Source organism: Oncorhynchus mykiss, chromosome 10, assembly GCF_013265735.2.
Source record: "Oncorhynchus mykiss isolate Arlee chromosome 10, USDA_OmykA_1.1, whole genome shotgun sequence".
Classification (NCBI taxonomy): domain Eukaryota; kingdom Metazoa; phylum Chordata; class Actinopteri; order Salmoniformes; family Salmonidae; genus Oncorhynchus; species Oncorhynchus mykiss.
Window position 1 is genome coordinate 22,051,765 of NC_048574.1, and position 27,176 is coordinate 22,078,940.

Below are 27,176 nucleotides of genomic sequence, written 5' to 3' on the forward strand. Positions count from 1 at the left end.
AAACGCTTTACAAAACAAAAACAAGCAAAGGAGAAAAATCAAAACACGACGTTGAAAATGTAGAGTTTTCCACAAGCAAAATAATTGCCCTGCATATGGCAAATCGTGTATTTTTAATTTCTCAAAATGCTGCAAAGCTGAGGCTGCAAATAAAGGCTCACACAGTCAAAGAGGAGAATTCTTTGTTGATTCTGTGGAAATATGAAATACAGTAAAAGCAGAATGGATTGTGCCATTGACTGTGAATGAAACTATAATACTATTCAAGCTCGACACTGGAGCACAGGTAAACCTGTTGTCTCTGGATGACTACAAAACAATGAAAACGAAGAGCAAAATACACCCTGTGAAAATCAAGGTTACTGGTTATACCAGGGAGAATGTACCAGTCAAAGGAAGCTGCATAGTAACTTTACGGCACAAAGGAAAACAGCTCAAAGCACAGCTGCTGATTGTGGAAAAGAGTGTACAGCCTATTCTAGGAATCAAGTGCATGTGAAAGCTCAATTTGGTGAAAAGAGTGTATGTAGTGACATCAGACTAAAAACGAACAAGAATCATTACTGACTGAGTACGAGGACGTGTTTGAGAGTCTTGGTTGTTTACCTGGAGAACACAAAATATGTACCGATGACAAAACTCCAGTTTTGCACTGAGGAAAAAGCTCAAGGAGGAACTCGGACTCATGGAAAAGATGGGCATCGTCACAGAAATGGATCAACTTACAGATTGGGTGAGCTCAATGGTTATTGTGGTGAAAAATAACAGCGATCGCAGGATATGTCTAGACCCGTTAGATCTCAACAAAGCTATGAAGCGAGAGCATTTCAAGTTACCAACCAGAGAAGAGATAATGTCACAGTTTGCTGGAGCAAAGTGGTTCAGTAAGCTTGATGACTCATCAGGATTCTGGAAAATTAAGTTAGATGATGCAAGCGCAAGGCTACGCACATTCAACACACCGGAGGACAGGTACCGATTTATTTGTCTACCATATTGGATTCTCTCAGTGTCATAGGTCTACCGCAACACAATCCACATGATCTTCGAGCACATGATGGATGACATCATCATCTGGGGGTCCACAAAAGAACACGACGCGAGAGTGAGGCTTGCTGGACCTAACACAGAAAGTCAACCTGAAACTAAACAAGGACAAATGTGAGTTTGGTTTGAAAACACTTACCTTCGTGGGAGACTTTCAGAGGATGGAGTCAAACCAGACCCGAGGAAAACATCAGCCATCATCAACATGGAACGCCTGAAGAACAAGGATGACGTCAGACGCTTCATGGGTATGATCACCCATCTTGCAAAGTTCATACCTAAACTGTCAACACAGTCCGCTCCACTAAGATGTCTTCTGGAACAAAAAAACGAAAGGGAATGGTCCCATAAGCAGGAAAACTGCTTCAAAATCCTGAAGACAACAATCACAGAAGAGCCAGTGCTCGGGTTCTATGATCCAGATAAAAGCATAAGGATTTCTGCAGATGAGTCACAGTTTGGCCTGTGAGAAGTTCTTCTGCTGATAGGATGGCCTGAACAGAAAAATAACCGTCCAAGGAGAATACAGGATTACTGGATGTGCAGAGTAGAGCTCACCATTGTGGATGACATAGTGTTCAAAGGCAACAAGATTGTCATTCCCATGACACTACGCAAAGAAATGCTACAGAAAATACACAAGTGCCACTTGGGTGAGGAGAACTGCAAACGACGAGCACAAGAGGTAATGTACTGGCCAAGAATGAACCAGGAAATTAGCCAGAACTGTGAACTGTGTATGATCTACAGGCCAAAGCAGCAAGCAGAGCCACTAATGCCTCATCCAGTACCCAACTGATCCACTGCAAAGTTGTAGTTGACCTTTTTGACTGCAATGGCAAAAGTCACATTGTTGTTACCGATTACTACTCAAACTACCTGAAGTAACAACACTGCCAACTACCTCCAGCAAAGCTGTAATCACCTACCTGTAATCAGTTTTCGCAAGACATGGGGTTGCGTCTGAACTGTACTCCGACAATAGCCTGCAATTAATTTATTCTTATTTACAATGACGGCCTACCCCGGTCAAACCCGGACGACGCCCTATGGGGCTCCCAATCATGGCCAGATGTGATACAGCCTGGATTCGAACCAGGGACTGTAGTGACACCTTTTGAGCACACGTTTACCATCACAAATGTTGATGGGACATCGCATCAGAACCAACCTACCCATCCATGAGGATTTGTTAACACCCAGAGGTGCTCACAAAGTCAAACTCGAAGGAAAAACAGAAAGACAAACAAAAACAGCGACACAAGAAAAGTGAAAGACACTTACCTGAACTGAAACCTGGAGATCATGTATGACTCTGAGACATCACTACAGGAATCTAGATGCAGCAAGGGTGTGTGCAGAGAGAAGTTGCACCGTGATCCTATGAGATCCAAACAGAACATGAATCACAACTGAGACAAAACAGAGTGGATCTAAAGCTTCAGCCATTCACTCAAGGGACTGAGGATCATCAGGAGGATAATGCTGAAGCATCAAATGCCTTTAGAAATGGACAATTAAGTCAGAACACCCTGACTGACAACGAACGCTGCCCAACTGCTTCAGTAAGCACTTCAGCAGAACAACCAAAAAAGCCTTTCAGGGGCTCTGACAGTCCTATTGAGAATTGCTAAAAAAATAAAGAAAAAGAGGCACCTGGACAGAATGTTTTTGTTCATGTGAAAACAAATAGAGCCACAATAGAATATTAAAGGAAGCAAGATGTGTTGTTATGGGTTAACATTAAGACTACATTACCCAGCAGGCTATGCGAGGGTGGGGAAGTTGAAGTATGCCTTGCATGGCTACACAAGGAGATTGCTAGCTGAAGTATGTTTATTATTCAATTAAATCAGTAAGCTAAAGGAGTTAGATCTAAAAGGAGCAGCTTCTAACTAGTGTTCAGTTAAATACTTGTTTTAGATATGAAGAGCCCATTCAGATAAGTGGAGTGATTTCAGTCGGCACGCACAGAAATTGTAGCGACAATTTAGTTTACTCTTGTTTTTAACGACAAGCAGGGATATGAGAATTCTTGAACCTGATCTTAGTGCTGTAGAGACAAAAAATGTGAACATTCACGACATTGGCTAAGTTCAGAGAGTAGGGTGTTCAATTGCATATTTTGTGTTGGAAAGATAGATATTAGGCAGATCCTGATAAGCCCAGTGCCCTTGGAAGAAGTGTTAAACGATTAGGTGATCAATAAAACACAAGAGCCAGATTGTGTACTCTGATGTTCTTAGAAGCAGACATCCAAGGTGCTAATCCCAACGTTTTAGAGGAAGTTTCTCCAAGGGAATCAAACATACTATCACTAATCAATCGCTCAATATTTCCCCTTCTTGGTATAGAACAAAGGGACGCAGTGACATTCAAATTATATTAGATGGTAGTAAGTACCATACATTTCCTTAATTCCAGCAAGATTCAATTGGTCCACATTTAATTTGTTTTAAGTTGCTTAAAAGGGATGTTGGAAATCCAAACTCCATACCAAGTAATTGCTGCCGAAACGTGTGTGTTTGCATTTGTTTGTGTGCGTGTTGGTTTCACCACATATAATGAAAGACCTACTGGGGAAAAGGCACTCTGGTAATTTCATATCTGCCATTTTAAGAGAAAATATGTAGGTGTATGGGTACAATCTGATCAACCATCTTCTCAATCTAAGCTCTTTTCGGCAAATAAGACTTGTTCCCACATTCAGCTATTTCCCTTCTCTGTCTGAAAAAAGGTCCACTTTCTTTGGGAAACTGATGGTTACAAAATACGTAGTTTTTTTGTAGCCCCACTACTGCAGGAGTTGAAAGAGTTGTTCACCCTGGAGGGTGTCACTAAAATAATGGACAGAGGCTAAGAGGGGAGGAATGAGAGTGGGGTTTAAATGCAGCTTGTGAGAGAAAGGTGTATCGAAGTGGTAGATGGGATGGTTTGAATGACGTAAGCACCGTTGTTTTAAGAACTGCTCCCAGATAAAGATTGAAAAAGGGAGTGATAGGTTTTAGGCACAAAAACTTTATCCAACCTGGGAGAGAGCGCATGAGGATGGCTCATGTCATGGCAACTCCGACCTTGCAGGGGGTCCAGAGAAACCACCTTCCGCCAGTGAATTGCATTGAATGCAAAACTTACATATGGTTTCACATTCCATTCCATTTGTTTTAATAATATAAAGTCCTCGGTGAATGTGGGAAAAATGTATTTCAATCAATGAAATGTATTGTATAAGAACTTCTCCCAGATAACCACTGCTCCCATAACCACATAATCAGCTATAATATTGATGATTATACCGCTACCATTGTTTTGTTGATTAGCTAGACCACCCAATTTGACATTTTACATTTTTGAATGGCTATTATCAGGGCAAAATATAAGTGCAAAATACATCAAAATGCACCAAATGTACAGTTTAGTTGAACAACAGTTATAGGCAAAACTGTTTCCTTAAACTGAATGGATTAGTCCCCATTGATTCCATGAATAATGTACTGGTAGTAGCTCATGAAGTTGTCTTGCTGCTATGCTGACGTGCATTGGACATCACATCAAATACTTAAGTGCATTTATAAATAATAGATAAGATCACAGTTGTATCAAAGGATTAAGGTCATAAACATAACTCTCACTGTAAAGTAAATATTTAATGATAGAGTTAAAGTTGATAGTCTCCTGTAAGGTACTAAGTTATAAACATGCCCAATAGGTTTCTATTGCCATCTCACAGATGTGTTCTCAGTTCCATTGAACAATACAGAAAGATCAACAAACTCAAGATATAAACATGCCCAATAGCTTCTGTTTGCCAGCTCACGTGGTTGTCAGTTCAATTCATCACCACCATACAACCCATTTAAAATGGATTAGTATTTTTTAAAGCCATTTCATTTTGGATTTCTATTTACTGCTAAACTCTTCTGGAGAGGTGCATTGGGAGGTTATCTATTCCCATCTGCACTGCACAGTGTATTCAGCGAGGATTATAACACAGTATATTTCATTATATGGTGAAGGATCATTGTTTGTAGTGTATCTGATGCTACACAGATAACCTGGCGTACCATGATGTTATCTTCATATTGGGTTTATGTGATTAAATTAATTAACAGTGGAAACTGTTATATTATCTTCCTCCCTACATAATTTGTCTATAATATAATGAACAATTGCTGGAAACAGAAAGATCAACCGAAGTGGTGGAAAAAATATGAATAATGTTTTTAACGGGTGGCCCGATGACATTAAATGTATTGCTATTATTGGTTCTGTCAGAATTCCCAAGGTGAAATAGTTCTGAAAGCTTTACTGCTGCATAGGCAGTGCAGTTGTTACTTCCTTGTGCTATTGCTAAGGGAGTATAAAGACAACCACTGGTCTTAGATGGTAATATACATCCAGTCAGATTCCAATTTCATATTTCACCCCATCCAGAAATATACTGTGCAGCAGTCAAAAACTATCCTATTGTGGCCACAGAGCAGATCAAAGGCCACAGATGATTACCTCTCATGGATTAACCAATAGATTAAAGACTAGAGCCTTGAGTCATGGCAGTGACAAATACCACCATCTCTTCTGTTCACCCTTGGAGAGAGCAAGAGAAAGGTAGGAAGTGAGAAAAAGAAAGCGAGAGAGCAAGAGCAGTTGAGAAAATTGAGGGGGGGGGGGGGGTGTGGGAAGCAGGTAAATCAAAGGGGGTTGTGTGGATTTCCTAAACCAAACAAGTTGTTCCAAGCGGTGTGTAATTCACCCACAGATGATGGGTTTTACAGCCCTTTTGCCTGTATTCTATCCAGCGGGATCTGTAAATCTGTCAACGAGAGAGTCAATTCCATTCCCTCTCTCTGTAATCTCATTTGCCTGCGGTGCCAATGGTGCATCAAATGCCGCTGACTTCTCCGGTGGCGGATTACCGCGCGAGATGCCTTGGCGCTGGCTGCTGTCGCCACGCCGACGGAGCCTGGGAGTAAATCCCACCTGTCCCACATGAGCCGCTCCATCAACCACCAAAAATCCATTATCCTGGAATGTTTTAAGGGCCTAATGGAGTCCTTATCTTTATTTTGCACTGGGAAATATTTAATTACACGCCGTAGTAAAAGTTCCCTGGTTATCGTCACCCCCACCCCCAACATTTACATATCTATGCATTTCGAGGCTGAATGAAAACATTTTGTTAAGACAGGTGTTGACTCAAGCCGATGTGCTTTCACAGTACTGGTGGCTGCCAATCATTGTGCCTGTTCTTTGCACGTGTCATTCCGCGTCGCAGCCAGCCTTTGAACACAGGAGTTCCTATCGACAAGATAAGGGAAAATAACAAGCATGTGAATGTCGCTTATTTCTGGCAGGGTTGTTTGTTAGACCCCATGGTGGGTCTTTTGTGTGTGTCCCCGTCACACACCGTGGTGTTACATTCCTTGTAAAACCTTGAGTGTTTTGAAAGAATAAAGAAACAATTGATACTGTGTGCTAGAATATACAGTGGTGTACAATGGCGATTCAGCAGTATAGACTCTCATTGTGTCCCTCTCCACACGGAAATTTCGGAACAAGACTTTTCCCACAATCCCTTGGTTTTAATGTTTTTGTACTTCCTTTCACATCAGAGAAGCACCAACAGCCTAGAGTCAGAATCCCTTCAGCAAGGAGAGTACAAATGAAGCACCATAATTACTAGTCAGAGAGAGGACTCAAAAGCAGCAATGCGTTTGGTTTTTAATTTGTACTGGAAGCATAGCTAACATAACACATCTATTTAAGAAGATGCTATGAATTCAATAGCAGGCTCATTACAGCATAAACACTTGCCTCTATGGTGGAGGGGTCTCCATGGTGATTAGGGGGAGAATTGAAGTGGGGGTGTTACTTTTCCCACAAAATGGCTACATGGTAATTCAGTGTCAAGTCGGTCTCAGATTTTGGTTAAAAAAATACAATTAAATTTTTTTTTTTTTTGCAGAATTGGTGAGCGAGGGGAAAAAGTTGACACATTGGTTTAGAGCTTGAAGGCCTATGGTTTTCTAACTGTGGGGGTAGGCTTAAGTAACTCCCACATCTTAGATATTGGGGTCTTATCAACTGACCAGTAAAGCGGTCCATACTTACATCCCTGTCTTTCAGAAAAGGTGTACGGGCCTTTTAGTTCACATCAGTCCACTACTGGATTGGCTTCTTTTTTCCTTCAGACCACGGTCACGTTCCCTAACGACAAACATAACATTCACTCAAAAGAAAAGGGAACTAAAGGAATCATTGACAACCAAACCAGAACAGAAAGTGTTTCAAAACTGGTTCTGAAAGTTGGCAAAGCAACCAGAAAATAGTTCTTAACGACACCCACCATGGATACCCACTGGATTTTCTTCAGAAAATACAAACTAAAGGAAAAACCAACACAAACATAGAATAGGGAGTTTGAAAGAATATGGCCCAAACTAAACAGGGGAAACCACCAGAGTCAGGCTGTTTTGTTGCCTACACTGGACACGCTGTACCACACACCTCAGCTAACATGAGTTGTAGGTCTCCCAACATCTCTTCTCTTCAACTGATGCACTGGGCCAGCAGGTCTTAAATACCAGCTGGGCCAGCACTGGTGAAACACATCCTGACTAACGAGGTCACTCCAATCAGTGTGCGCAACACATAAACAGGACATATGCATCCAAAACCAACCTTGAAATGGAGAGAAAAAAAAAGCCTGTAACACTACCGATAGAGCTCATTGGGAGTATTTTTATAAACCCACTGTGTTATTATTCCAGATAAAGAATGAAACAGCCAGGGACCAATAGCATTAAATGAAAAGCACATTAAAGATGATTGACTAATCAAGGTCGGGAATTGAATAAGATAACACAGTGAACCAGATGGCCCTATGCTGCACAGATACTTTTCTATTTTATAAACTCCAACGCAAGATGCTTAGCTTATTAATTACAACGTCACTGGTGAGCAATGTCAGAAATGTTTCTTCTTCAAAATGCCTTATGACTGTTCTCCATATTCATTGGAGCTGATTATGTAAAGCCTACCCATGTTATATGCGTAAGTAAACCCCTAGACGTGCACGTTGTTTTCCCCCCTAGCACTACACAACTGATTCAAATAATCAAACCATGATGAAGAATTTGAATCACCTGTGTAGCACTAGGGCAAAAACCAAAACTTGAACCCCTTGGGGTCCCCAGGATCAAAACAGTGCAGCACTATTAGAAATTGTATTTTATGTAACAAAATGTGGCTTTAACAAAACGTTACCAAACTCTGTCTGTCTTTGCTAGTCAGAGTGAAATGAACTAGGTGTGAAAGCGGCTAAAGCTACCCTTTATACATCATTATGGGTTCATGATGGTACGTCATGGTACATCATTAGTGACAGAGAGAAGTTTTCTCCCGACAGAGTGAAATCTCACAAGAATAAAACCCCATAACGAATAGCCACGCGCACAGTCCCGTCTCAAGCGGACACCTATACAATGATCTACTGGGCCAGTGACCACCAGTAGGTACTGTAAGCTACAGGTTTGCAAGAACCTACTTGAATTTAGATATTCTCTCAAAACACGGACTGCACTTGATTTTAAATGTGTGGATATGTGAAAACCCTTCTCCCAGACTTGGTGGGGTCAGTGTGAAGACTCTCATGCCGGATCCTTCCCCCACCCGAGCCCTGTCCCTTCAGGCTCTGCACCCAGTCGGAGGCAGAGGAAAGGGTTCATGGTCACCTCCCTGGATGACCTTCTAGAACAGACAGCCTTCCTGTTGACATGCCAGTTCCTCATCCTGGTGCTAGAGGAGGATGGGACAGTGGTGGAGTCAGCTCTTGGTCCTCCAGAAGGGAGAGATGTGGTGTTTAACCATTAAAGCGACTCATTATGAAATCTACACACTGTCATACGACATCCAATGCACGAGGGCCAAGGATATCTTGAAAATCTCTTCTGTGTTGCCTGACGTATTTGGCGAGAGTGCCAGGGTAGTTGCTTCTGTGTTGTTCCTCATGCATACTGCAGTACATTGGGGATGATGAATACTAGGGCATGACCAAAGTCCAAGGCCCTGTTTGAGCTCTTTAAATTGCACCAGGTGACAACAAAGTGTCCAGGGCCTCTTGAATGCCATTTTTCTTCCTTCATGAAATGCATGTGGACCTTGTTACTGTCTGGTTTAGTTGAGCCATTGCACATTTATGTAAAACAATGTTGACGATACACATCAAATAAAAGCACTGCCCTGCTGGAGGAGGATGTAAATACAGTATATGCTCATTTTTACTTTGGGGAACAAATCCCAATGCTCATGCATCTCTAGTTGGGATTTGGCCCTCGTGATGTGACCATGTACGATTGTTGATTTTAAAGTCTGTTTAAAAAAACTAATCTGGTTGGTCTCTGTAGCAAAAGATCAGTGTTCTTAAACACTCATCAGTGTTCTTATTCCTTGAACACTGGATGTCCTCATTGTGTCATTGTATGTTTCTAAAATGTGGGGGTTAGTGTGAGTAGGTGAAAAGCATGACTGAAATGTTGCTTGGATTGACTTGAGATGGTGACTCTTTTACTGTTTCCATTCTCCATCGGTAGATTGGCAATCTACTGGGGTGAATCTCAAGTTTTTCTTGATTCCTCGCATCCTCTCTATGCACAGTATCAGGCCGCATTGGAGGAGAAGATCACCTCAGATCTTCTCCTACAATGAGTTTTGGGAATCGAGGAGAGAGGATTCAGTGGGATGTGAGGAATCGAGGAAAGACTTTAGGGCGGCGGGTAGCCTGGCGGTTAAGAGCGTTGGGCCAGTAACCGAAAGGTCGATGGTTGGGGTCCCAAAGGAAACTAGGTGAAGAATCTTTCTATGTGCCCTGGAGCAAGGCACTTAACTCTAATTGCTCCTGTAAATCTCTCTTGATTAGAGCTTCCGCTAAATGACTAAAATGTAAATGTATTGCCAAAGCCCTTAGAACATCAAAACATGTTTATTAAAGTGCGATCGTCGAGGGAAACAAACCTTAGAAGCGGAGCAGCAGGGCTTTTAAAACAGCTGTTGTGTCGCTGGGTTTAGCTCGCGCTCAAGTGCTGTGGTAAATAATCCCACACAACACCCCCATCAACACACACACACGCTCCTCACAACTCACCTCACAATTCTCATTAAACCTCCCCTTAGCCCCCAGTATAAATCTCCTATTGCCTCTTAGACTCGATTAAAGATGCAACGATAAAGACCATTTTCTTATCAGTGCATTGGCAACTAGATTTGGCCTAGGCCCAAGTGTGAATAGATTCAAAACAGTTCCAGGCTACATCTTTCTTCTTTTCCTTTTTTTTGTGGTGATGATATGATGATACACTCTGTTGACTTCCCTTGCCAGAGACATACAGCCATGCAGTGTTTAGTGTTTCCAGAGATACTGTATGCTCCCTATAGCATGATATACAGAGTGCAGCTATTCTCTTTTCCCACACAACTCTTTCGCCAGATTAAAGACAGATTAAAAATAAGAAGGCACTTTAACTCCCACCTAACCTGTGGTCGGGGAGAATGCATGTTCATCTCTCGAAAGGAGTTTGTGCTTAGACTGCCCAATACCTCCACTGCCCCCACACTGTGGCTGAATATGTGTCACTGCAAAGTGCACTTAACCTGCCTACCGGATTCAGGGAGCCATTACCAAGGGGTGATAAAGAGGGGTCCATCGGCATCAATCTTTTTATTAGAAAGTAATGGTCACTTCCACTTCGAAGATGTCCACCGGCCCCCCTGAGCTAAAGGGCCTTCTCTCTTGTCGATTGCTTGATCCCCTCCTATGATTGAGATCTGGGAGATCACTCATCCCTGTGGGGAGGAGGTACACCATCACATTCCGATTCCCGAGCCACTTGGAATCCCTCTCCTATGCAATAACCACCGTCTTCTGCAACAGACTCGTCTTCTGCCGTTTTTCACGTCTTGTTTGTTTACTCTTAATTATTGTTTTTCTTCAGGAGCTCAAACCCCCAGACGAGCATATCGCGGTCGTGCACCTCCTGGCTGCGCCAAATGCAATTCCAGCTATTCCACACTCTGGGAAAACTCACATTTGCTTTATTGTCTTTTTACTACGTTCTCATGGGATCCAATTAGATAGTGAGCAGACTTCTTCACTCCGGGATAAATATTAGCGATCAATGTATCGGGGATGGTTCCACATTAAACTGTGTGGCTATTATAAGGCATAGGATCCTATCTGGATTACTTAGGATCTAAAAGCTCTCCGGGTAGGGGAGGAAGGGTGCACAACAATCTGTAAATTACCCGTCTCAATTACTGTCTTCACCCTGTGCTCTTGAACCTGTATTCTGATATTTCCAAGTTGTTTTGTAATCATGACCAAGACCTGATTACCCAAGTTCCCTAGTGGACAAACACAATCTTAAAGATGGAGGCATCTGGTGCCCATCAGGAGGGTGTCAGAGAGCAGAACTGCTGAGGTGCTCGTTTAACTCCTGATCATGCTCGATTTCGTGCACATCTGCCATCCATATTCGACAAAGCATGAAAGATGCAATCAATGATGGCTCCTATCTAGGGCAACTCTGGTAAAGTATTGTACAGTATATTAGTCTATTCAGGTAAAATTAGTGTTGTTCCCTTTCTGTCAATTACAGTGAAGTCGAAAAAAAGGTGAAATGTAAAGTTCAGTGGGGTTAGTCTTGTTGATCCGAAAAAGATGGATGACCACCTAATTGTCAGCACATTGTCACAATTAATAAGCACACTGGGGGGAATATCTTGTAGTGTGAACCCAGCTAGCAAATGACGTTCTAAGAACCATGTGTTTCTTAGAGCTTGGTGAGAGCGTGGTTGTCCTGTGGTTATTTTGCATACAACCTTCCCACAATGTTCTGGGAATGGTGTAGGATAGCCAGCTAGTACATAACATTCTGAGAACCATACAGTATGTTTCTTAGGTGGGATTTTCAGTACTTCAACATAACGTTTTCTGCAGGTTTCCTCATGGTCCTATTTAAAGTCATGTTCTCAGAACATTAAGAAAACGAAAAAAACACAAAAAAACATTAGTAATGTTTCAAGAACATTCTAAGAATGATATTTAAAAACATATACATTCCGTTCTCAGTATCAACAAAACGCTCTCTATCTTTGTAAGAGTGCTTGTTTTCCTTTGAAATGGGGTCTGGTTGAATAGACTAAAATGAACAGCTTTGTATGAGTTAAGAAACATGGCATGCCAACTCCATCCTGGTGGTGCAGTTGACTAATTCCATGGATAGAGAACAAAAGATCATAGGTTTGAATCTCGCTGATGCTGTGCCACAATACATTTAAAAAAGGTGTTTGCATGAATAATGTCTAAGCAAATTAATTTCCATGTGTCCTATCTGTGCTTGGAGTTCAAAAGAGTTAACCTAAGCTAACAGTGTTATCAAAAGTCCTATTGAAACATGTTCTCAGAATGTCATAACAAATCATTTCCGTTCTCAGAACGTTAATATAACCTCCCACGAAAACTTTCAGAGAACCATAGTAAAACATTCTCAGAACCTCCCTGCGAGCTATAGTGTAGGTTCCCAGAACAGACAACATTTTCACTTACAGTCTCAGAACGTTTAAAAGACGTTCAGTTTTACCAGTCAGGAAATATATGGCTTCATTTCCAGAATCAATGCAAACCAAAAATATATGTTCCTACAACTTCCAAGGAACCAAGTGTGCTAGCTGGGAAGATTATACATTGTACCAAACCCACATTGTGGTTTCCCTTGATCTTCAATTGATTGAATTCATTATTAGGGCCTTAGTCTATAACTTCTATAACATTCTATAATTGTCTTTAACATCACTTGTTATATAAGTCAGCATTATTGATGTGAGAATTGCTACATCTGTCCCAGTATTTTTAATGTATGGAGTGCAAATTAAGTGCTGATTCCTACAGTGTCAGTGTTGTTAACCTTATACGTCACCCGAGACCCCAGCAAAGATGAGCTTTTCATTAATCTGACTAAAATGTATCCGCATGTCCAGCTCTTCTATTTAGTTTCACAGTGAAGTGTTTTACCATTTTCTTTTTAGGACAACCAGGGCTACAAATAGAAAACAAAACAATCTGACATAAATAGTTGCATTCATGAGTTTTATTGGCAAATGTGAATAAAAAACTATGTCAGCCAAAGCAAAAAATGAATGTATATGGAAGCTGGAAGTACAGATTGTTTGCTCACTGAGAAATGAATATCCAACTAGTCAGTGAAAACTGTGTGGCATTCGGAGTTTGTGACAACATCTATGTGAGCTTATTACAGTATTATAGATTTTGTGTGTGCATGTTTGTGAGAGTCTCAGATTTTAATAGTTTGTAGCTCAACATTCAACCAACATAATTTTTTTGTAAAAATCCCAGACCCCGAGCGAGCCCCTTCGGGATCCATCCTTGTCTCACAAACGCTGCTCTAGCTCAGTTCCTGTTAATCACACAGACTGGTACCAATGGATGCAGAAGAAATAGCTGAATCCAATGGTATAACCTAGAAGTCTGTAGCTCAAAGTGAGAGCAAACATCTGCTGTTACTGCTCATTTAGCAGTGTATATTGTCAAATCTGCCATTCAGCGAAGTTTGAAATATACTTGAATCACCTCGTCTCTTGTTTTAGTGATGCGATATTAGCGAAGCATTTAGCCTTTTTATACTGTAACTCAACCAATATAAAATATAGATATCATTCCTAATTTAAGATCACCCTCTGTAACGCTCTATCTTTTTGTCTTCTTGAGACAAACGATATAGTCAGGCAACACTGAAAATAGTTAGATATAGAAAAGCTACAGTGCATTCGGAAAGTATTCAAACCCCTTGACTTTTTCCACATTTTGTTACATTACAGCCTTCTTCTTAAATGGATTAAATAAAAAATAATCCTCATCAATCTACACACAATACCCCATAATGACAAATCAAAAACAGTTTTTTAGACATTTTTACAAATGTAAAAAAAAACAGATACCTTATTTACATAAGTATTCAGACCCTTTGCTATGAGACTCGAAATTGGGCTCAGGTGAATCCTGTTTCCATTGCTCATCCTCAAGATGTTTCTACAACTTGATTGGAGTCCACCTGTGGTAAAATGCAATTGATTGGATATGATTCACACACCTGTCTATATAAGGTCCCACAGTTGACAGTGCATGTCAGAGCAAAAACCAAGCCATGAGGTGGAAGGAATTGTCCGTAGAGGTTTGAGACAGGATTGTGTCAAAGCACAGATCTGGGGAAGGGTACCAAAAAATGTCTGCAGCATTGAAGGTTCCCAAGAACACAGTGGCCTCCATCATTCTTTAATGGGAGAAGTTTGGAACCAACAAGACTCCTCCTAGAGCTGGCTGCTCGGAACAAACTGAGCAATCGGGGGAGAAGGGTCTTGGTCAGGGAGGTGACCAAGAACCTGATGGTCATGCTGACAGAGCTCCAGAGTTTCTCTGTGGAGATGGGAGAACCTTCCAGAAGGACAACCATCTCTGCAGCACTCCACCAATTAGGCCTTTAAAGTGGCCAGACGGAAGCCACTCCTCAGTAAAAGGCACATGACAGCCCGCTTTGAGTTTGCCAAAGGGCAGCTGAAGGACCCTGACCATGAGAAACAAGATTCTCTGGTCTGATGAAACCAAGATTGAACTCTTTGGCCTGAATTTCAAGCGTCACGTCTGGAGGAATCCTGGCACCGTCCTTACGGTGAAGCATGGTGGCAGCATCATGCTGTGAGGATGTTTTTTAGCGGCAGGGACTGGGAGACTAGTCAGAATCGAGGGAAAGATGAATGGAGCAAAGTACAGAGAGATCCTTGATGAAAACCTGCTCCAGAGCACTCAGGACCTCAGACTGGAGCAAAGGTTCACCTTCCAACTTGACGGCCCTAAGCACACAGCCAAGATAATGCAGGAGTGGCTTCGGGACAAGTCTCTGAAAGTCATTGAGTGGGCCAGCCAGAACCCGGACTTGAACCCGATTGAACATCTCTGGAGAGACTTGAAAATAGCTGTGCAGCGACGCTCCCCATCCAACCTGACAGAGCTTGAGAGGATCTGCAGAGAACAATGGGAGAAACTCTTTGAATACAGGTGTGCCAAGCTTGTAGCATCATACCCAAGAAGACTCGAGGCTGTAGTCACTGCCAAAGGTGCTTCAACAAAGAACTATGTAAAGGGTCTGAATACTTGTGTAAATGTGAAATGTAAATTTTGCAAAAAATTCTAACAAGCTGTTTTTGCTTTGGCATTATGGAGTATTGTGTGTAGATTGATGTAGGGAAAAAAAACAATTTAATCAATTTCAGAATAAGGCTGTAATGTAACAAAATGTAGAAAAAGTCAAGGGGTGTGAGTACTTTCCAAATGTGCTGTATATTCTCTGATCTATTAACTTTTAACATATCGTGCCATAGTGCTCTCTTAAGTGTACGTGTACGTATTCTCAAAATGGACAACAGAAGTTCAAACAAAGTGCTATTTAAAATGGTAAGCCCTTTAAATGTAAGATACACACACACTGCTGTGATCTGGTGTCTGCCATTAAGGCTGAGAGTATTTTGATATTGCTCTTTGTAACCTGCTGCTCTCTTGTTTGTGATTAAAGCGCAGGGACAGTGGGTGTAATTAGCAAGCATCATCAGCCTGGCTAATGGCCATGGAGGAACTTCCCCTTTTATGACTGGGTCCAGACAGAATTACAGCAGAGCAGCACTTAGCCGCAACATAAATTACTTGACATGAACTGTGACAGATTGTGCATATGCATGCCTTTTGTGGGGGACCTAAATTAGGTTATATTAAGCACTATGCAATTCATTGTTCACTGAGTTTCAATGGCTCAGCTCCGATGACAGATACGGTACTGTATGTGGCAATTATGTCTGCCTGTATCACAAAGGATAATTTCTACTTCAGTGAACAATTTGGGTTATAAACATATAAGCTCACACAGCTTTTATGAAATGGCAGAAAATAAATGTTTTGACTTACTTGTAGGTAGGACTGATATCTGCAAGAAATACTGTAAGAAAGTTGCAATGCCTTTACTTGGAACTGGAACTGACAGCATTTTAACTACTTTGAAGATATGGAACAAACAGACGACAATAATAATAATAATCATAATATCAGTCAAAAATATACAATTTCCAGTTTATGCTACAAAACCAATTTTATAAGAGGTTTTAAAAATAGGTTATATTTGACTCAACGTTCCATGATTAATGGGTGGCAGGTAGCCTAGTGGTTAAGAGCATTGGAGTAACTGAAAGGTTGCTGCTTCAAATCCCTGTCACGCCCTGACCTTAGAGAGACTTTTTATTTCTCTATTTGGTTAGGTCAGGGTGTGATTTGGGTGGGCATTCTATGATTTCTATTTCTTTGTTTTGGCCGAGTGTGGTTCCCAATCAGAGGCAGCTGTCTATTGTTGTCTGTGATTGGGGATCATATAGAAGTTGTCATTTTCTGTTTGAGTTTTGTGGGATCTTGTTTTCTGTATAGTTTCTTTGCCTTACAGAACTGTGCGTTTTTTTGTTTGTTGTCGTTGTTATTTTGCTTTTGGTGTCATAAAATAAAAAGACAATGTACGCCTACCACCTGCACCTTGGTCTGGTCATTCCACAAATGAGGGCTGTAACAGTCCCTAAGCTGTTTCATTTTCAATGACTGAATATTTTGGACAAAAACTGACAAGTATAACTAAGGCTGGGAATGTCAACACAATCAAACTAGCAAAGGCAATGATCACAAGTCAGTCATCATTTGGCTAATAGGCTAGTGTGTGTATATATATTTATGTAACAAGCTAAAAACACAGAGCCTAATGTTAGCTAGATAGATAGCTAGCGGCTAGGAGGATGTCATGTCATTGGAGGAGTGGGTGAGTGAGTGAATTGTCCCATCATATCGTTTTTTGGTGGCTACACACAGCTAGAGATGCAGGTGTCATTTGGTTAGCTAGCAAGAAATGTGAATCGCTTTGCTAGCTAGCTATGCTGAATGACTGTTATCCAGTTAGCACATCTCTTGCGTTCGCAAATTCACTCTGGCTAGCGATCTACTCAGATTTCAGAGCACTCTTGTCTGAGTGTGACATAGCACAGCACAGAATAACTGATACATTTATGAACGCGGAAAACTCGCTGAATATGACTGATGTCAGTAAACGTAGGCAAAAAAAGTAATTGTTAGTCATGAACCCTCTATATAACATGTAAACATCCTATCCAAATCTGCTAGGGTGAGTAAAATGCTCAGCGAGGTGTACTCTCATTTGTGTCTGGAAGTAGCTAGCTACCAAGCTAGACAACTTTAGCCAGTTAGCTTGGGTGCTTGGTTGGGACAACACGTGCATTGGCAGACAGCTGCAGAAGGAGAGCAGGCCATTCCCCATTGTTTATCAGTGCAATTTTGACAACCAACTAGTTGAAAAAGTTTGAGAGGGTTTATCTAATTTTCCTTTGTTAGCTTTTAGTTAATCTTGCTCTGGTTTGCATTAGTTGTTGATCTTGTTGTTGTTGATGTGCATATAGGGAAGAGTCTATATTTTTATGGTTGTTTGATCAATAGGAATGTAAAGTTCCCAAATGTAAGAGAACTTCTGTGGTATTTAGCTACTCTACATATTTGCTGTAATCCATTCAAGTGAATTTTGTGTCCTTTGTCAAATGCTTTCTAATGATATAAAGTTGCGCTGTTGCGACTGCTTGTAAACACACAGACCAGTTGAAAGTGAATGATGGCAGGACCTCATGGCAAGTGGCTTGTTTGCATATAGTCCTACTGTGCCTCTGATTGGCTATGGTGCACCGCTCTGCGTAGACTTTAAAGTGTATGGGAGAGTCTTTCACTAAGATAACTGCAGTTGCATTGCCAATTTTGAGTTATGATTTTATACACTTTTATAACTATTGACTCTGAGCCTTTTTAAGTGACAGTTGAAAGACATGCCCTTCACGCTAATTTAAACTTTGGCTGCATACATGATCTTTAGGAATACCAACCTCAGTGTGGAAATTAATATAAAACACAGGGAAACCACGTTTTTCACTGCACTGGGCCATGCCGTAAGTCATAGCAAAATGTGTATAATTGCAGGAAATTAGTTTTAAACCCGTAAAATGTTCTCTCCACCCCATGGCAAAATAGGTAAAATTGCAGGAAATTAGCTGTAAAACTGAAGAAAAATCATCTCTGTCCCATGGCAGAATTAGTAGGATTGCATGACGTTTTTTGTACAAAATTGCACAAGTTAAAATTGCATTGACTTGTGCAATGGCAAAATGTGTAAGATTGCATGAGCGCAACTCTCTCAGCTGTCAAGTGGGGGGGGTCAACTAAAATATTTTGCCGAGACCCCCCAACCAAATCTTGTTTAGGGCCCCCAAAGGGCTAGGGCCAGCACTGTGGCTTGCATAGGCTATATAAATGCACTGCAAGTAGATGATTTACACATTTAATAGCCTGGATTGTGAACATGGATGCTATGAGTCAAGGGCGGTATATTTAGTCCACATGTCTTTATCCACACCACCAAAACACTTGAGTCATACCCACCAATTTCACCTGTTAAAGGTCTGAACAATATATCACGCAATCTGTAGGCAGTCTATAGCATCTGCATCCAAACACTTGGCCCACTGGTGATTTTATTCGGCTTTCTGAGCAAAAGAAAAATGTACGTTTTTATTTTAAATGTTTTATTGTTGGACATAAAAGACTATAAAAACATCAGCTCCAAGTGATTTTACATTTTGGAGATATGTTTCAAAGTATTCCCAGGCATATTAGAGTGATACTGTATATGTGATCGTATACAAAATGTAAGCAATGTTTGAAATGATGTTTTAGTCAAATCTTATAAATGTTTGGGCTTCTTGCGGTCAATTTGCAGGCAAGAAATGATTTGTAATTATGTTATGATCCCCTGAAAATATCGTCCCGCTGCTGAATCTAGTTGATGATCCCTGACCTAGAGCACGTATAGCGACGATGAGGGGACGCTGTAGGATGTAGATCGAATAATCACTAAAACTCGTGTAGCCTAGATCCAATCCCAAGAAAATCCGCATCTGTTGGAACGAGATAATCACGCATTTGTCTTGTTTTTGCGCTCTTCTGCGCATTTGGCACCGGTTGTTAAAGTTTTATCACTTAATCGCAAACGAAATAGCTGATGTGTTTGCTATGCGTGCTATCCACAACTGCGACCGTTAATTTTCTGTGAATGCGTGTACTGTCATCATCAATAAGCAGCTGGACCATTCGGAAAGGAAGCATTTCCATTCTGCGAGCTACAGAATAGAACAGCCTGCACATATTTTTTTGAGTGCGCAGTAGGGATAGCGATACTCCTGCATATGCTATGCTGCACCTGGAAAGAAGATTTGGATTACCAGACGAACTGTAGGCTATTAACTAACCCGCGCTCGCTCCACCGGACAAAATACGCATTTGCCTTTTAAATCAACGGACGTGTGTCTCGACAAGCAGTGGGATTTATAAACCGAAGATGGGTGTTTGTGGATACTTTGTCGTGTCTTGGAAGTGCCTGGTGGTTCTGTCATTCAGGGTACTGTTTCTTGTCCCCCCAGGTTTGCCTGTCCACAGTCAAGGGGATTCCCAAACCGATAATAAAGTAATGGACAATATTACCGTCAGGCAAGGCGAGACCGTCTTTCTCAGGTAAAAACACTTTCTAATTATTCATACACTGTCACTGGTTGCGAATGGTTTAAAAAAGTCATTACTTTCATATGATTCCAACGTTGCTTTGACATTTGAAATTACAGGAAAAGTGTTTGTCAGGTTAAATTATACGATTCATACTGTATGGTCATTTCCGCGTCATGTGCATTTTGTCATTGAGGGGGATTCCAGAGGATTAGCCTATGCCAGACTATGAAGCAATAGTCCCAGCAGTTAAAATTAACTCCAAATGATTGTTGTGTAACGTGTTGAACTAAGGTGCTTATGGTGGTGGAAGAAGTCTATTGATATGGTCCACAAGCTACGGAGCATCACAGAGATGTAAACATCCTATTGGGGGAAAAAATGGTTGAATCAAGTTGTTTCCACGTAATTTCAACCAAACAATTCCATGTGATAATGTTGAATCAACGTGTAAAACGGATTTGCAAAAAGTAATCACTGTAAGGGAATTTCGTCTTTTTCACCCAACTTTTCACCTAAATCAAATAGCAGTGTTTAATTCACGTTAGTTGACAACTCAACATAATCTAAATCAAAACTAAGCACTGAACTGATGTCTGTGCCCGTTGGGATGGGATATGAACTGGACTATAATAGACACTGGGAATAGAGAAACGGGGAGTGCAGTTATGTTTTGCACATTAACATATTATGTGATATTGCACATGCATACTGTAAATGGATGAGACTAGACACTTGTTAGTCCTATGAACAGATCTCGAAAAAGCTAAACCTACCTGTGCTCAAAGTGTAGGCTGCCTTGGTCATAGAGCGTCATAGTACAGGTGTCATAATACCAATGAAACCTAGTGGTCAAACAGGGAAATGGATCCAATCGTTTTTCCCCCATTCATTTTTCCCATAGGGGATTTTAGAAACACTTCAAATTAGGGCTGTGTTTCGTGTAGGCTTATCCTGGTGTGACGTTTTGATAATCAGGTGACTTTTATCAATGTATTTGTCTCTACTTACTCTCAGATTCGAAAATGATAATTAGCATAAAAGGGGACATTCGGCAGTCTCATCATGGCATTTGTAGTTCTTTATGATGGCATATTCCAAAAAAAGTATTATTATTTGTGTGTGTGTGGGGGGAGGGGTGCAAATATATTGATAAGTCACCTTGTCCTAGAGAGATTTACATGGTTATCAAAACATCACGGCAGGATAGGCCTACACGAAACACAGCCCTTATTTTAAGTGTTTCTAAAATCCCTTATGGGAAAAAATAATGGTTTCTAAAATGTTTGGAACCATTTCCCTGTTTGACCATTTGCTTTTTGACTCTTACTTTGGAACTCTATTACAGACATAAATAACGCATGGTCCACCATTTTTCTTTTGCAGTTTGCTTAGCTGGTTAGGACCTGAATTTACTGACCCCAGGTCAACCTGCCCAACAATTTGCTGACAAAACCTCATTGTTGATCATACTAATTGAATTCAAATTTAATTTACATGGGGCATACTATTATATATAAAATTATATTTTTCAATCACCTGTGGGGGCTGCATATGTGCACAGGTGATATTTGTTATTTAATCCAATTATCACATGAAATGCACACAGATACATTGATAAACTTGCCTGATATAGTATGACACTATAGTTTAATGGAACCTGCACTCATTTTCAATGCAGGTAGGTTACAAGAGGGCTTGATTGAAGCTGTATGTCCACTATCCAGCTATTTAGCTTCATATTGTCTATGAAACATCATGCTGCCCTGGTAATATGTATCTAATTTAACTCAACTCGCCAATCACTTGCCTTTCAGAGATGTCTCCATACGTATAAAGTAGCTGCGTCATGCCAGTGCTTTTATAAATAGATTATTTTCAGCACTTCTCTGGGCAACAGGATTCTAATCAGATTTACAGTGGGGCAAAAAAAGTATATTGTCAGCCACCAATTGTGCAAGTTCTCCCACTTAAAAATATGAGAGGCCTGTAATTGTCATCATAGGTACACTTCAACTATGACAGACAAAACGAGGGGAAAAAATCCAGAAAATCACATTGTAGGATTTTTAATGAATTTATTTGCAAATTATGGTGGAAAATAAGTATTTGGTCACCTACAAACAAGCAGGATTTCTGACTCTCACAGACCTGTAACTTCTTTTTTAAGAGGCTCCTCTGTCCTAAACTCATTACCTGTATTAATGGCACCTGTTTGAACTTGTTATCAGTATAAAATACACCTGTCCACAACCTCAAACAGTCACACTCCAAACTCCACTATGGCCAAGACCAAAGAGCTGTCAAAGGACACCAGAAACAAAACTGAAGACCTGCACCAGGCTGGGAAGACTGAATCTGCAATAGGTAAGCAGCTTGGTTTGAAGAAATCAACTGTGGGAGCAATTATTAGGAAATGGAAGACATACAAGACCACTGATAATCTCCCTCGATCTGGGGCTCCACGCAAGATCTCACCCCGTGGGGACAAAATGATCACAAGAACAGTGAGCAAAAATCCCAGAACCACACGGGGGGACCTAGTGAATGACCTGCAGAGAGCTGGGACCAAAGTAACAAAGCCTACCATCAGTAACACACTATGCCGCCAGGGACTCAAATCCTGCAGTGTCAGACATGTCCCCCTGCTTAAGCCAGTACATGTCCAGGCCCGTCTGAAGTTTGCTAGAGAGCATTTGGATGATCCAGAAGAAGATTGGGAGAATGTCATATGGTCAGATGAAACCAAAATATAACTTTTTGGTAAAAACTCAACTCGTCATGTTTGGAGGACAAAGAATGCTGAGTTGCATCCATAGAACACCATACCTACTGTGAAGCATGGGGGTGGAAACATCATGCTTTGGGTCTGTTTTTCTGCAAAGGGACCAGGACGACTGATCCGTGTAATGGAAAGAATGAATGGGGCCATGTATCGTGAGATTTTGAGTGAAAACCTCCTTCCATCAGCAAGGGCATTGAAGATGAAGCGTGGCTGGGTCTTTCAGCATGACAATGATCCCAAACACACCGCCCGGGCAACGAAGAAGTAGCTTCGTAAGAAGCATTTCAAGGTCCTGGAGTGGCCTAGCCAGTCTCCAGATCTCAACCCCATATAAAATCTTTGGAGGGAGTTGAAAGTCTGTGTTGCCCAGGAACAGCCCCAAAACATCACTGCTCTAGAGGAGATCTGCATGGAGGAATGGGCCAAAAACCAGCAACAGTGTGTGAAGATTTACAGAAAACGTTTGACCTCTGTCATTGCCAACAAAGGGTATATAACAAAGTATTGAGATAAACTTTTGTTATTGACCAAATACTTATTTTCCACCATAATTTGCAAATAAATTCATTAAAAATCCTACAGTGTGATTTTCTGGATTTTTTTTCTAAATTTGTCTGTCATAGTTGAAGTGTATGTATGATGAAAATTACAGGCCTCTCTCATCTTTTTAAGTGGGAGAACTTGCACAATTGGTGGCTGACTAAATAATTTTTTGCCTCACTGTATATACTCTCTTAAGGACAGTAATCGGAGCTATCCGTATGAATCCTCAGGATATTTAGGTTTCAAAGCATACGCTCTGAAATGGAATGTAATATCAGCATCGGAACTAACATGACCAAGCTGTGTGGTCATCTGAAAAGGGAGTTGCCATGTTTGGATTGAGTATTAGGTGAGGACAGGGAGTGGGGGCTGACATTATGAAATTATTCAAAATATAACAAGAATAAATATTCTTATGTGATTCAAAGTGCAAGTTATTAACTTGAGGTCACAGCAGTCATGGTCACCTCCAGTAAATCAGTGATACTAACAATTACTGTATTACCTGAATACAGTATGGAAACTGCATTTTTAGTAGTCAGCAATGCACTGGGGCATGCATAATGAACAATTATACAAATTAGGACTCACTGTCAGGATTTTTATCAATTTGATAGAAGTTAGAACAAAAGTGATATAAGTTTTTCATGGCTTAAGCAAAAACTTTCGCTAATTTATATGCTACATTTCATCCCAAAAACTTCTGTCAGTGAAGCCATTGTTTATAACTTGAGCCGCGTGTTGCATAACTGACGTGATGTTGACTCATCAGATGCCATGATCTAAATATGACTAGCAGGAGATGATAAGTCATAAAGAGATCACCGTGCAATTATGCTAGAAATTTTGACAAGTTAATTTTCAGGTTGCCTTTACTGCAAGACAGAGGGCCTGTCATCATCTTGACACAACTGGAGAGGAAATAACTTTCTTTCTGAGAGTCGTGCAAAATGCAAAATCTGTTATCCGGATGTTTCCGGTTTAAGAAAAAATAACTGCGGTCTTCTTACACTGAGAATATGCAGCTTTAGATGCATTTCATCAATGAAACAATGACAACTGAAAGAAATTCAACATCCATATGAATTCAAAACACACTTTGGCACAGCACTGGATAAATGTTGTTGTGCCTTAAACCTGGAACATATGTATAGGCATACTTGTTTTGATTGAAAAGGGCCCTCAGTTTGAACATATACTACCAAAGTCCGTAAAATAAGAAATATGGTCTGAAATAAGTGCTATAGGCTAACAGTGACTGTGCTGTTCTTAACTTCCAGTTGTATATTTTGTGTGGGAAGAAATATACTTCAATCACACTATTCCCTGGTGTGATCCGACACAATTTGAATTATTCTTGCTTCATACTCTGAAAACATTTACATTTCATGACACCATGTTTGTTCAATTAGACACAACAGAAGAGATGTTAGTTATTTTTGTTGGTTTAGGTGTAACAATGGATACTATTGTCTCTTATTCCCTTCAGATGAAAATCTGAATGGGTTGTGTATGAATGGGCCACTGTAGATCTGACTACAGTTTGACTGGAGTAGTGCAGTTATTGTTGTTGTCACTGAGTTAGCACAATGCTATGCTTACCTCAGCAGGCATCAGCCCCTCTTAAATATACCTATGTTCTCCCAGTTCAGTGAGAAACTATTGTCAGGCTGTTCTTGTCGGTTTAATATCCAGGTTTTCCTCTAGGATTTTGCCTGTGCTGAGCTCTATTCGGTTTCTTTTTATCCCCCAAACAACTCCTTAGTCTTTGCCGATGACAAGCATACCCATAACATGATGCAGCCGCAAACATGCTTGAAAATATGAAGTGTGTTACTCATGTTGTTGGTTTTGCCCAAACATAACACTTTGTATTTAGGACATAAAGTTAATTTCTTTGCCACATTTAACGTGATGCATCTTTTGGAATATATTTTATTTTGTACAGGCTTCCTCCTTTTCACTCTGTCATTTAGGTTCGTATTGTGGAGTATCTACAATGTTGTTGATCAAACCTCAGTTTTCTCCTATCACAGCCATTAAACTCTAACTGTTTTAAAGTCACATGGTGAAATCCTTGAGTGGTTTCCTTCCTCTCTGGCAACTGAGTTAAGAAGTCCACCTGTGTCTTTGTAGTGACTGGTTGTATTGATACAGCATCTAAAGTGTGATTTAATAACTACAACATAATCAAAGGGATATTCATTGTCTGTTTTAAAATATATATATATTTTTTTAACCCATATACCAGTATGTGCACTTCTTTGCAAGGCATTGGAAAATCTCTCTGGTCTTTGTGATTAAATTTGTCTTTAAAATTCACTGCTCGACTAAGGGACCTTAAAGATACAGTGCATTCGAAAAGTATTCAGACCCCTTGACGTATTCCACATTTTGTTACGTTACAGCCTTATTCTAAAATTGATTAAGTAATTTTATTAATTTTAGAATAAAGCTGTAATGTAACAAAATGTGCAAAAAGTAAAGGGGTCTGAATACGTTCCGTATGTACTGTAAATGTATGTGTGGGGCACAGAGATGATGTAGTCATTCAAAAATCACATTACATGTTAAACACACCATTAAGCACGTTTTCACAACTGAACTTATTTAGGCTTTCCGTAACAAAGAAGTTGAATACCAATTGACTCAAGACATTTCAGCTTTTCATTTTTAATGAATCTGTAAAAAATTCCAAAAACATAATTCCACTTTGACATTATAGGGTATTGTGTGTAGGCCAGTGACACAAAATCAAAATGTAATCCATTTATAATAGAGGTTGACCGATTTTTCAACGCCAATGCCGATTATTGGAGGACAAAAAAAAGCCGATACCGATTAATCGGCCAATTAATTTTTATTAAAAAAAAACATGTATTTATATATTTATAAATACACATACACATATATATATATATATATATATATATATATATATATAAATACACATACACATATATATATATATATATATATATATATATATATATATATATATATATATATTTTTTTTTTACCTTCATTTAACTAGGCAAGTCAGTTCTCAAATTCTTATTTTCAATAATGGCCTAGGAACAGTGGGTTAACTGCCTGTTCAGGGGCAGAAGGACAGGATTGTACCTTGTCAGCTTTCAGTTTCAACTTGCTACCCTGCCGCCCTGCCCCATACACACACACACACACACATTTTTGTAATAATGTAAATTGCAACAATACTGAATGAACAATGAACACCTTTATTAATATAATACATATTACAGGCTTTTGGATGGGTGTTCTTAAGGTGATTTCACAGGTTGGTGGTATTTTTTGATTTAGCCGTTGCTGACCCCATGCTTACATCTTTATCATAAATAAGACACCTTGTATTCCCTGGTGCCAATTCCATGTAATAGTCCTACACTGGTGCTCTGCTTCTCTCTGCCATCTGTAAAACACACACACAGCTCTGAAGTGACAATGATACTGAAGAGTCTGCTTAGGAGACAAATAAACTCTATTTTTATTCAAACAGTTGAGAGTAAGTTACCTGTGTTGAATGTTGAAAACAAAAACTGTAATTTCTATATGCAGGAAATCCTATTTTAATAATGGGCATGGTAAGAATTGACTACCAAAATGCGAGTTATAATTCCCATGACACCTTCTAGCAAAATCTGCAAAGCGGTTCCTTCATTCATTTATTCCATAGGATATTTTTTAGGTTCTCTTAAAATAAGGTCGGTGTTTCGTGTAGGCTTACACCACCTTGCCAATTGTATAACTGTGTAGATATCCATAGGACAAGGTAACTCTGATCAATATTAGCTAAATATAAGCGAAGATAATTTTTTTTGTAGAGTGGATTTATGAAAATATGTTGACAAACGTTACCTTATCCTAGTGAGATTTATACGGGTATCAAAACTCCAAGGCGGTTTAAGTCTGCACGAAACACAGACCTTATTTGAAGTAGATCAAGACATTCTCTATGGAAGACAGGAACGGTAAAATAACGAAGGAACCCCTTTCAAGTTTAGCCTCACGTTATTACAGGAATTATAACACGTCGACTATTTCTCTCTAAACCATATACCTTTCACTATTACGAGC

The 27,176-nt window shown here is 40.1% G+C and overlaps 1 protein-coding gene and 1 long non-coding RNA gene across 7 annotated transcripts in view; one reads left to right on the top strand and one right to left on the bottom strand.

Annotated features, from left to right (window-relative positions):
* ntm (neurotrimin) overlaps positions 1 to 27,176 on the top strand; it is a 428,776-nt gene that overhangs the window by 276,671 nt on the left and 124,929 nt on the right. For 4 of the 5 annotated variants that reach the window (XM_036989911.1, XM_036989912.1, XM_036989914.1 and 1 more), the window contains exon 1: positions 19,045 to 19,765. In XM_036989911.1, coding sequence (XP_036845806.1) covers positions 19,593 to 19,765 — 173 coding nt within the window. In that variant the 5' untranslated portion in view covers positions 19,045 to 19,592. Of the gene's footprint in view, positions 1 to 19,044; positions 19,766 to 27,176 lie in introns of those variants that run through there. The other variant, XM_036989913.1, reaches the window with a different exon arrangement.
* Positions 6,059 to 7,591, bottom strand: LOC118966719. Of its 2 annotated transcripts, none has more exons than XR_005053600.1 (3): positions 7,394 to 7,591; positions 7,159 to 7,254; positions 6,059 to 6,345 (listed from the first exon to the last, which is right to left on the bottom strand). It is a non-coding gene; the product is annotated as an uncharacterized LOC118966719 (long non-coding RNA). The 2 variants fall into 2 exon arrangements; XR_005053601.1 differs by having other exon boundaries at positions 7,555 to 7,589.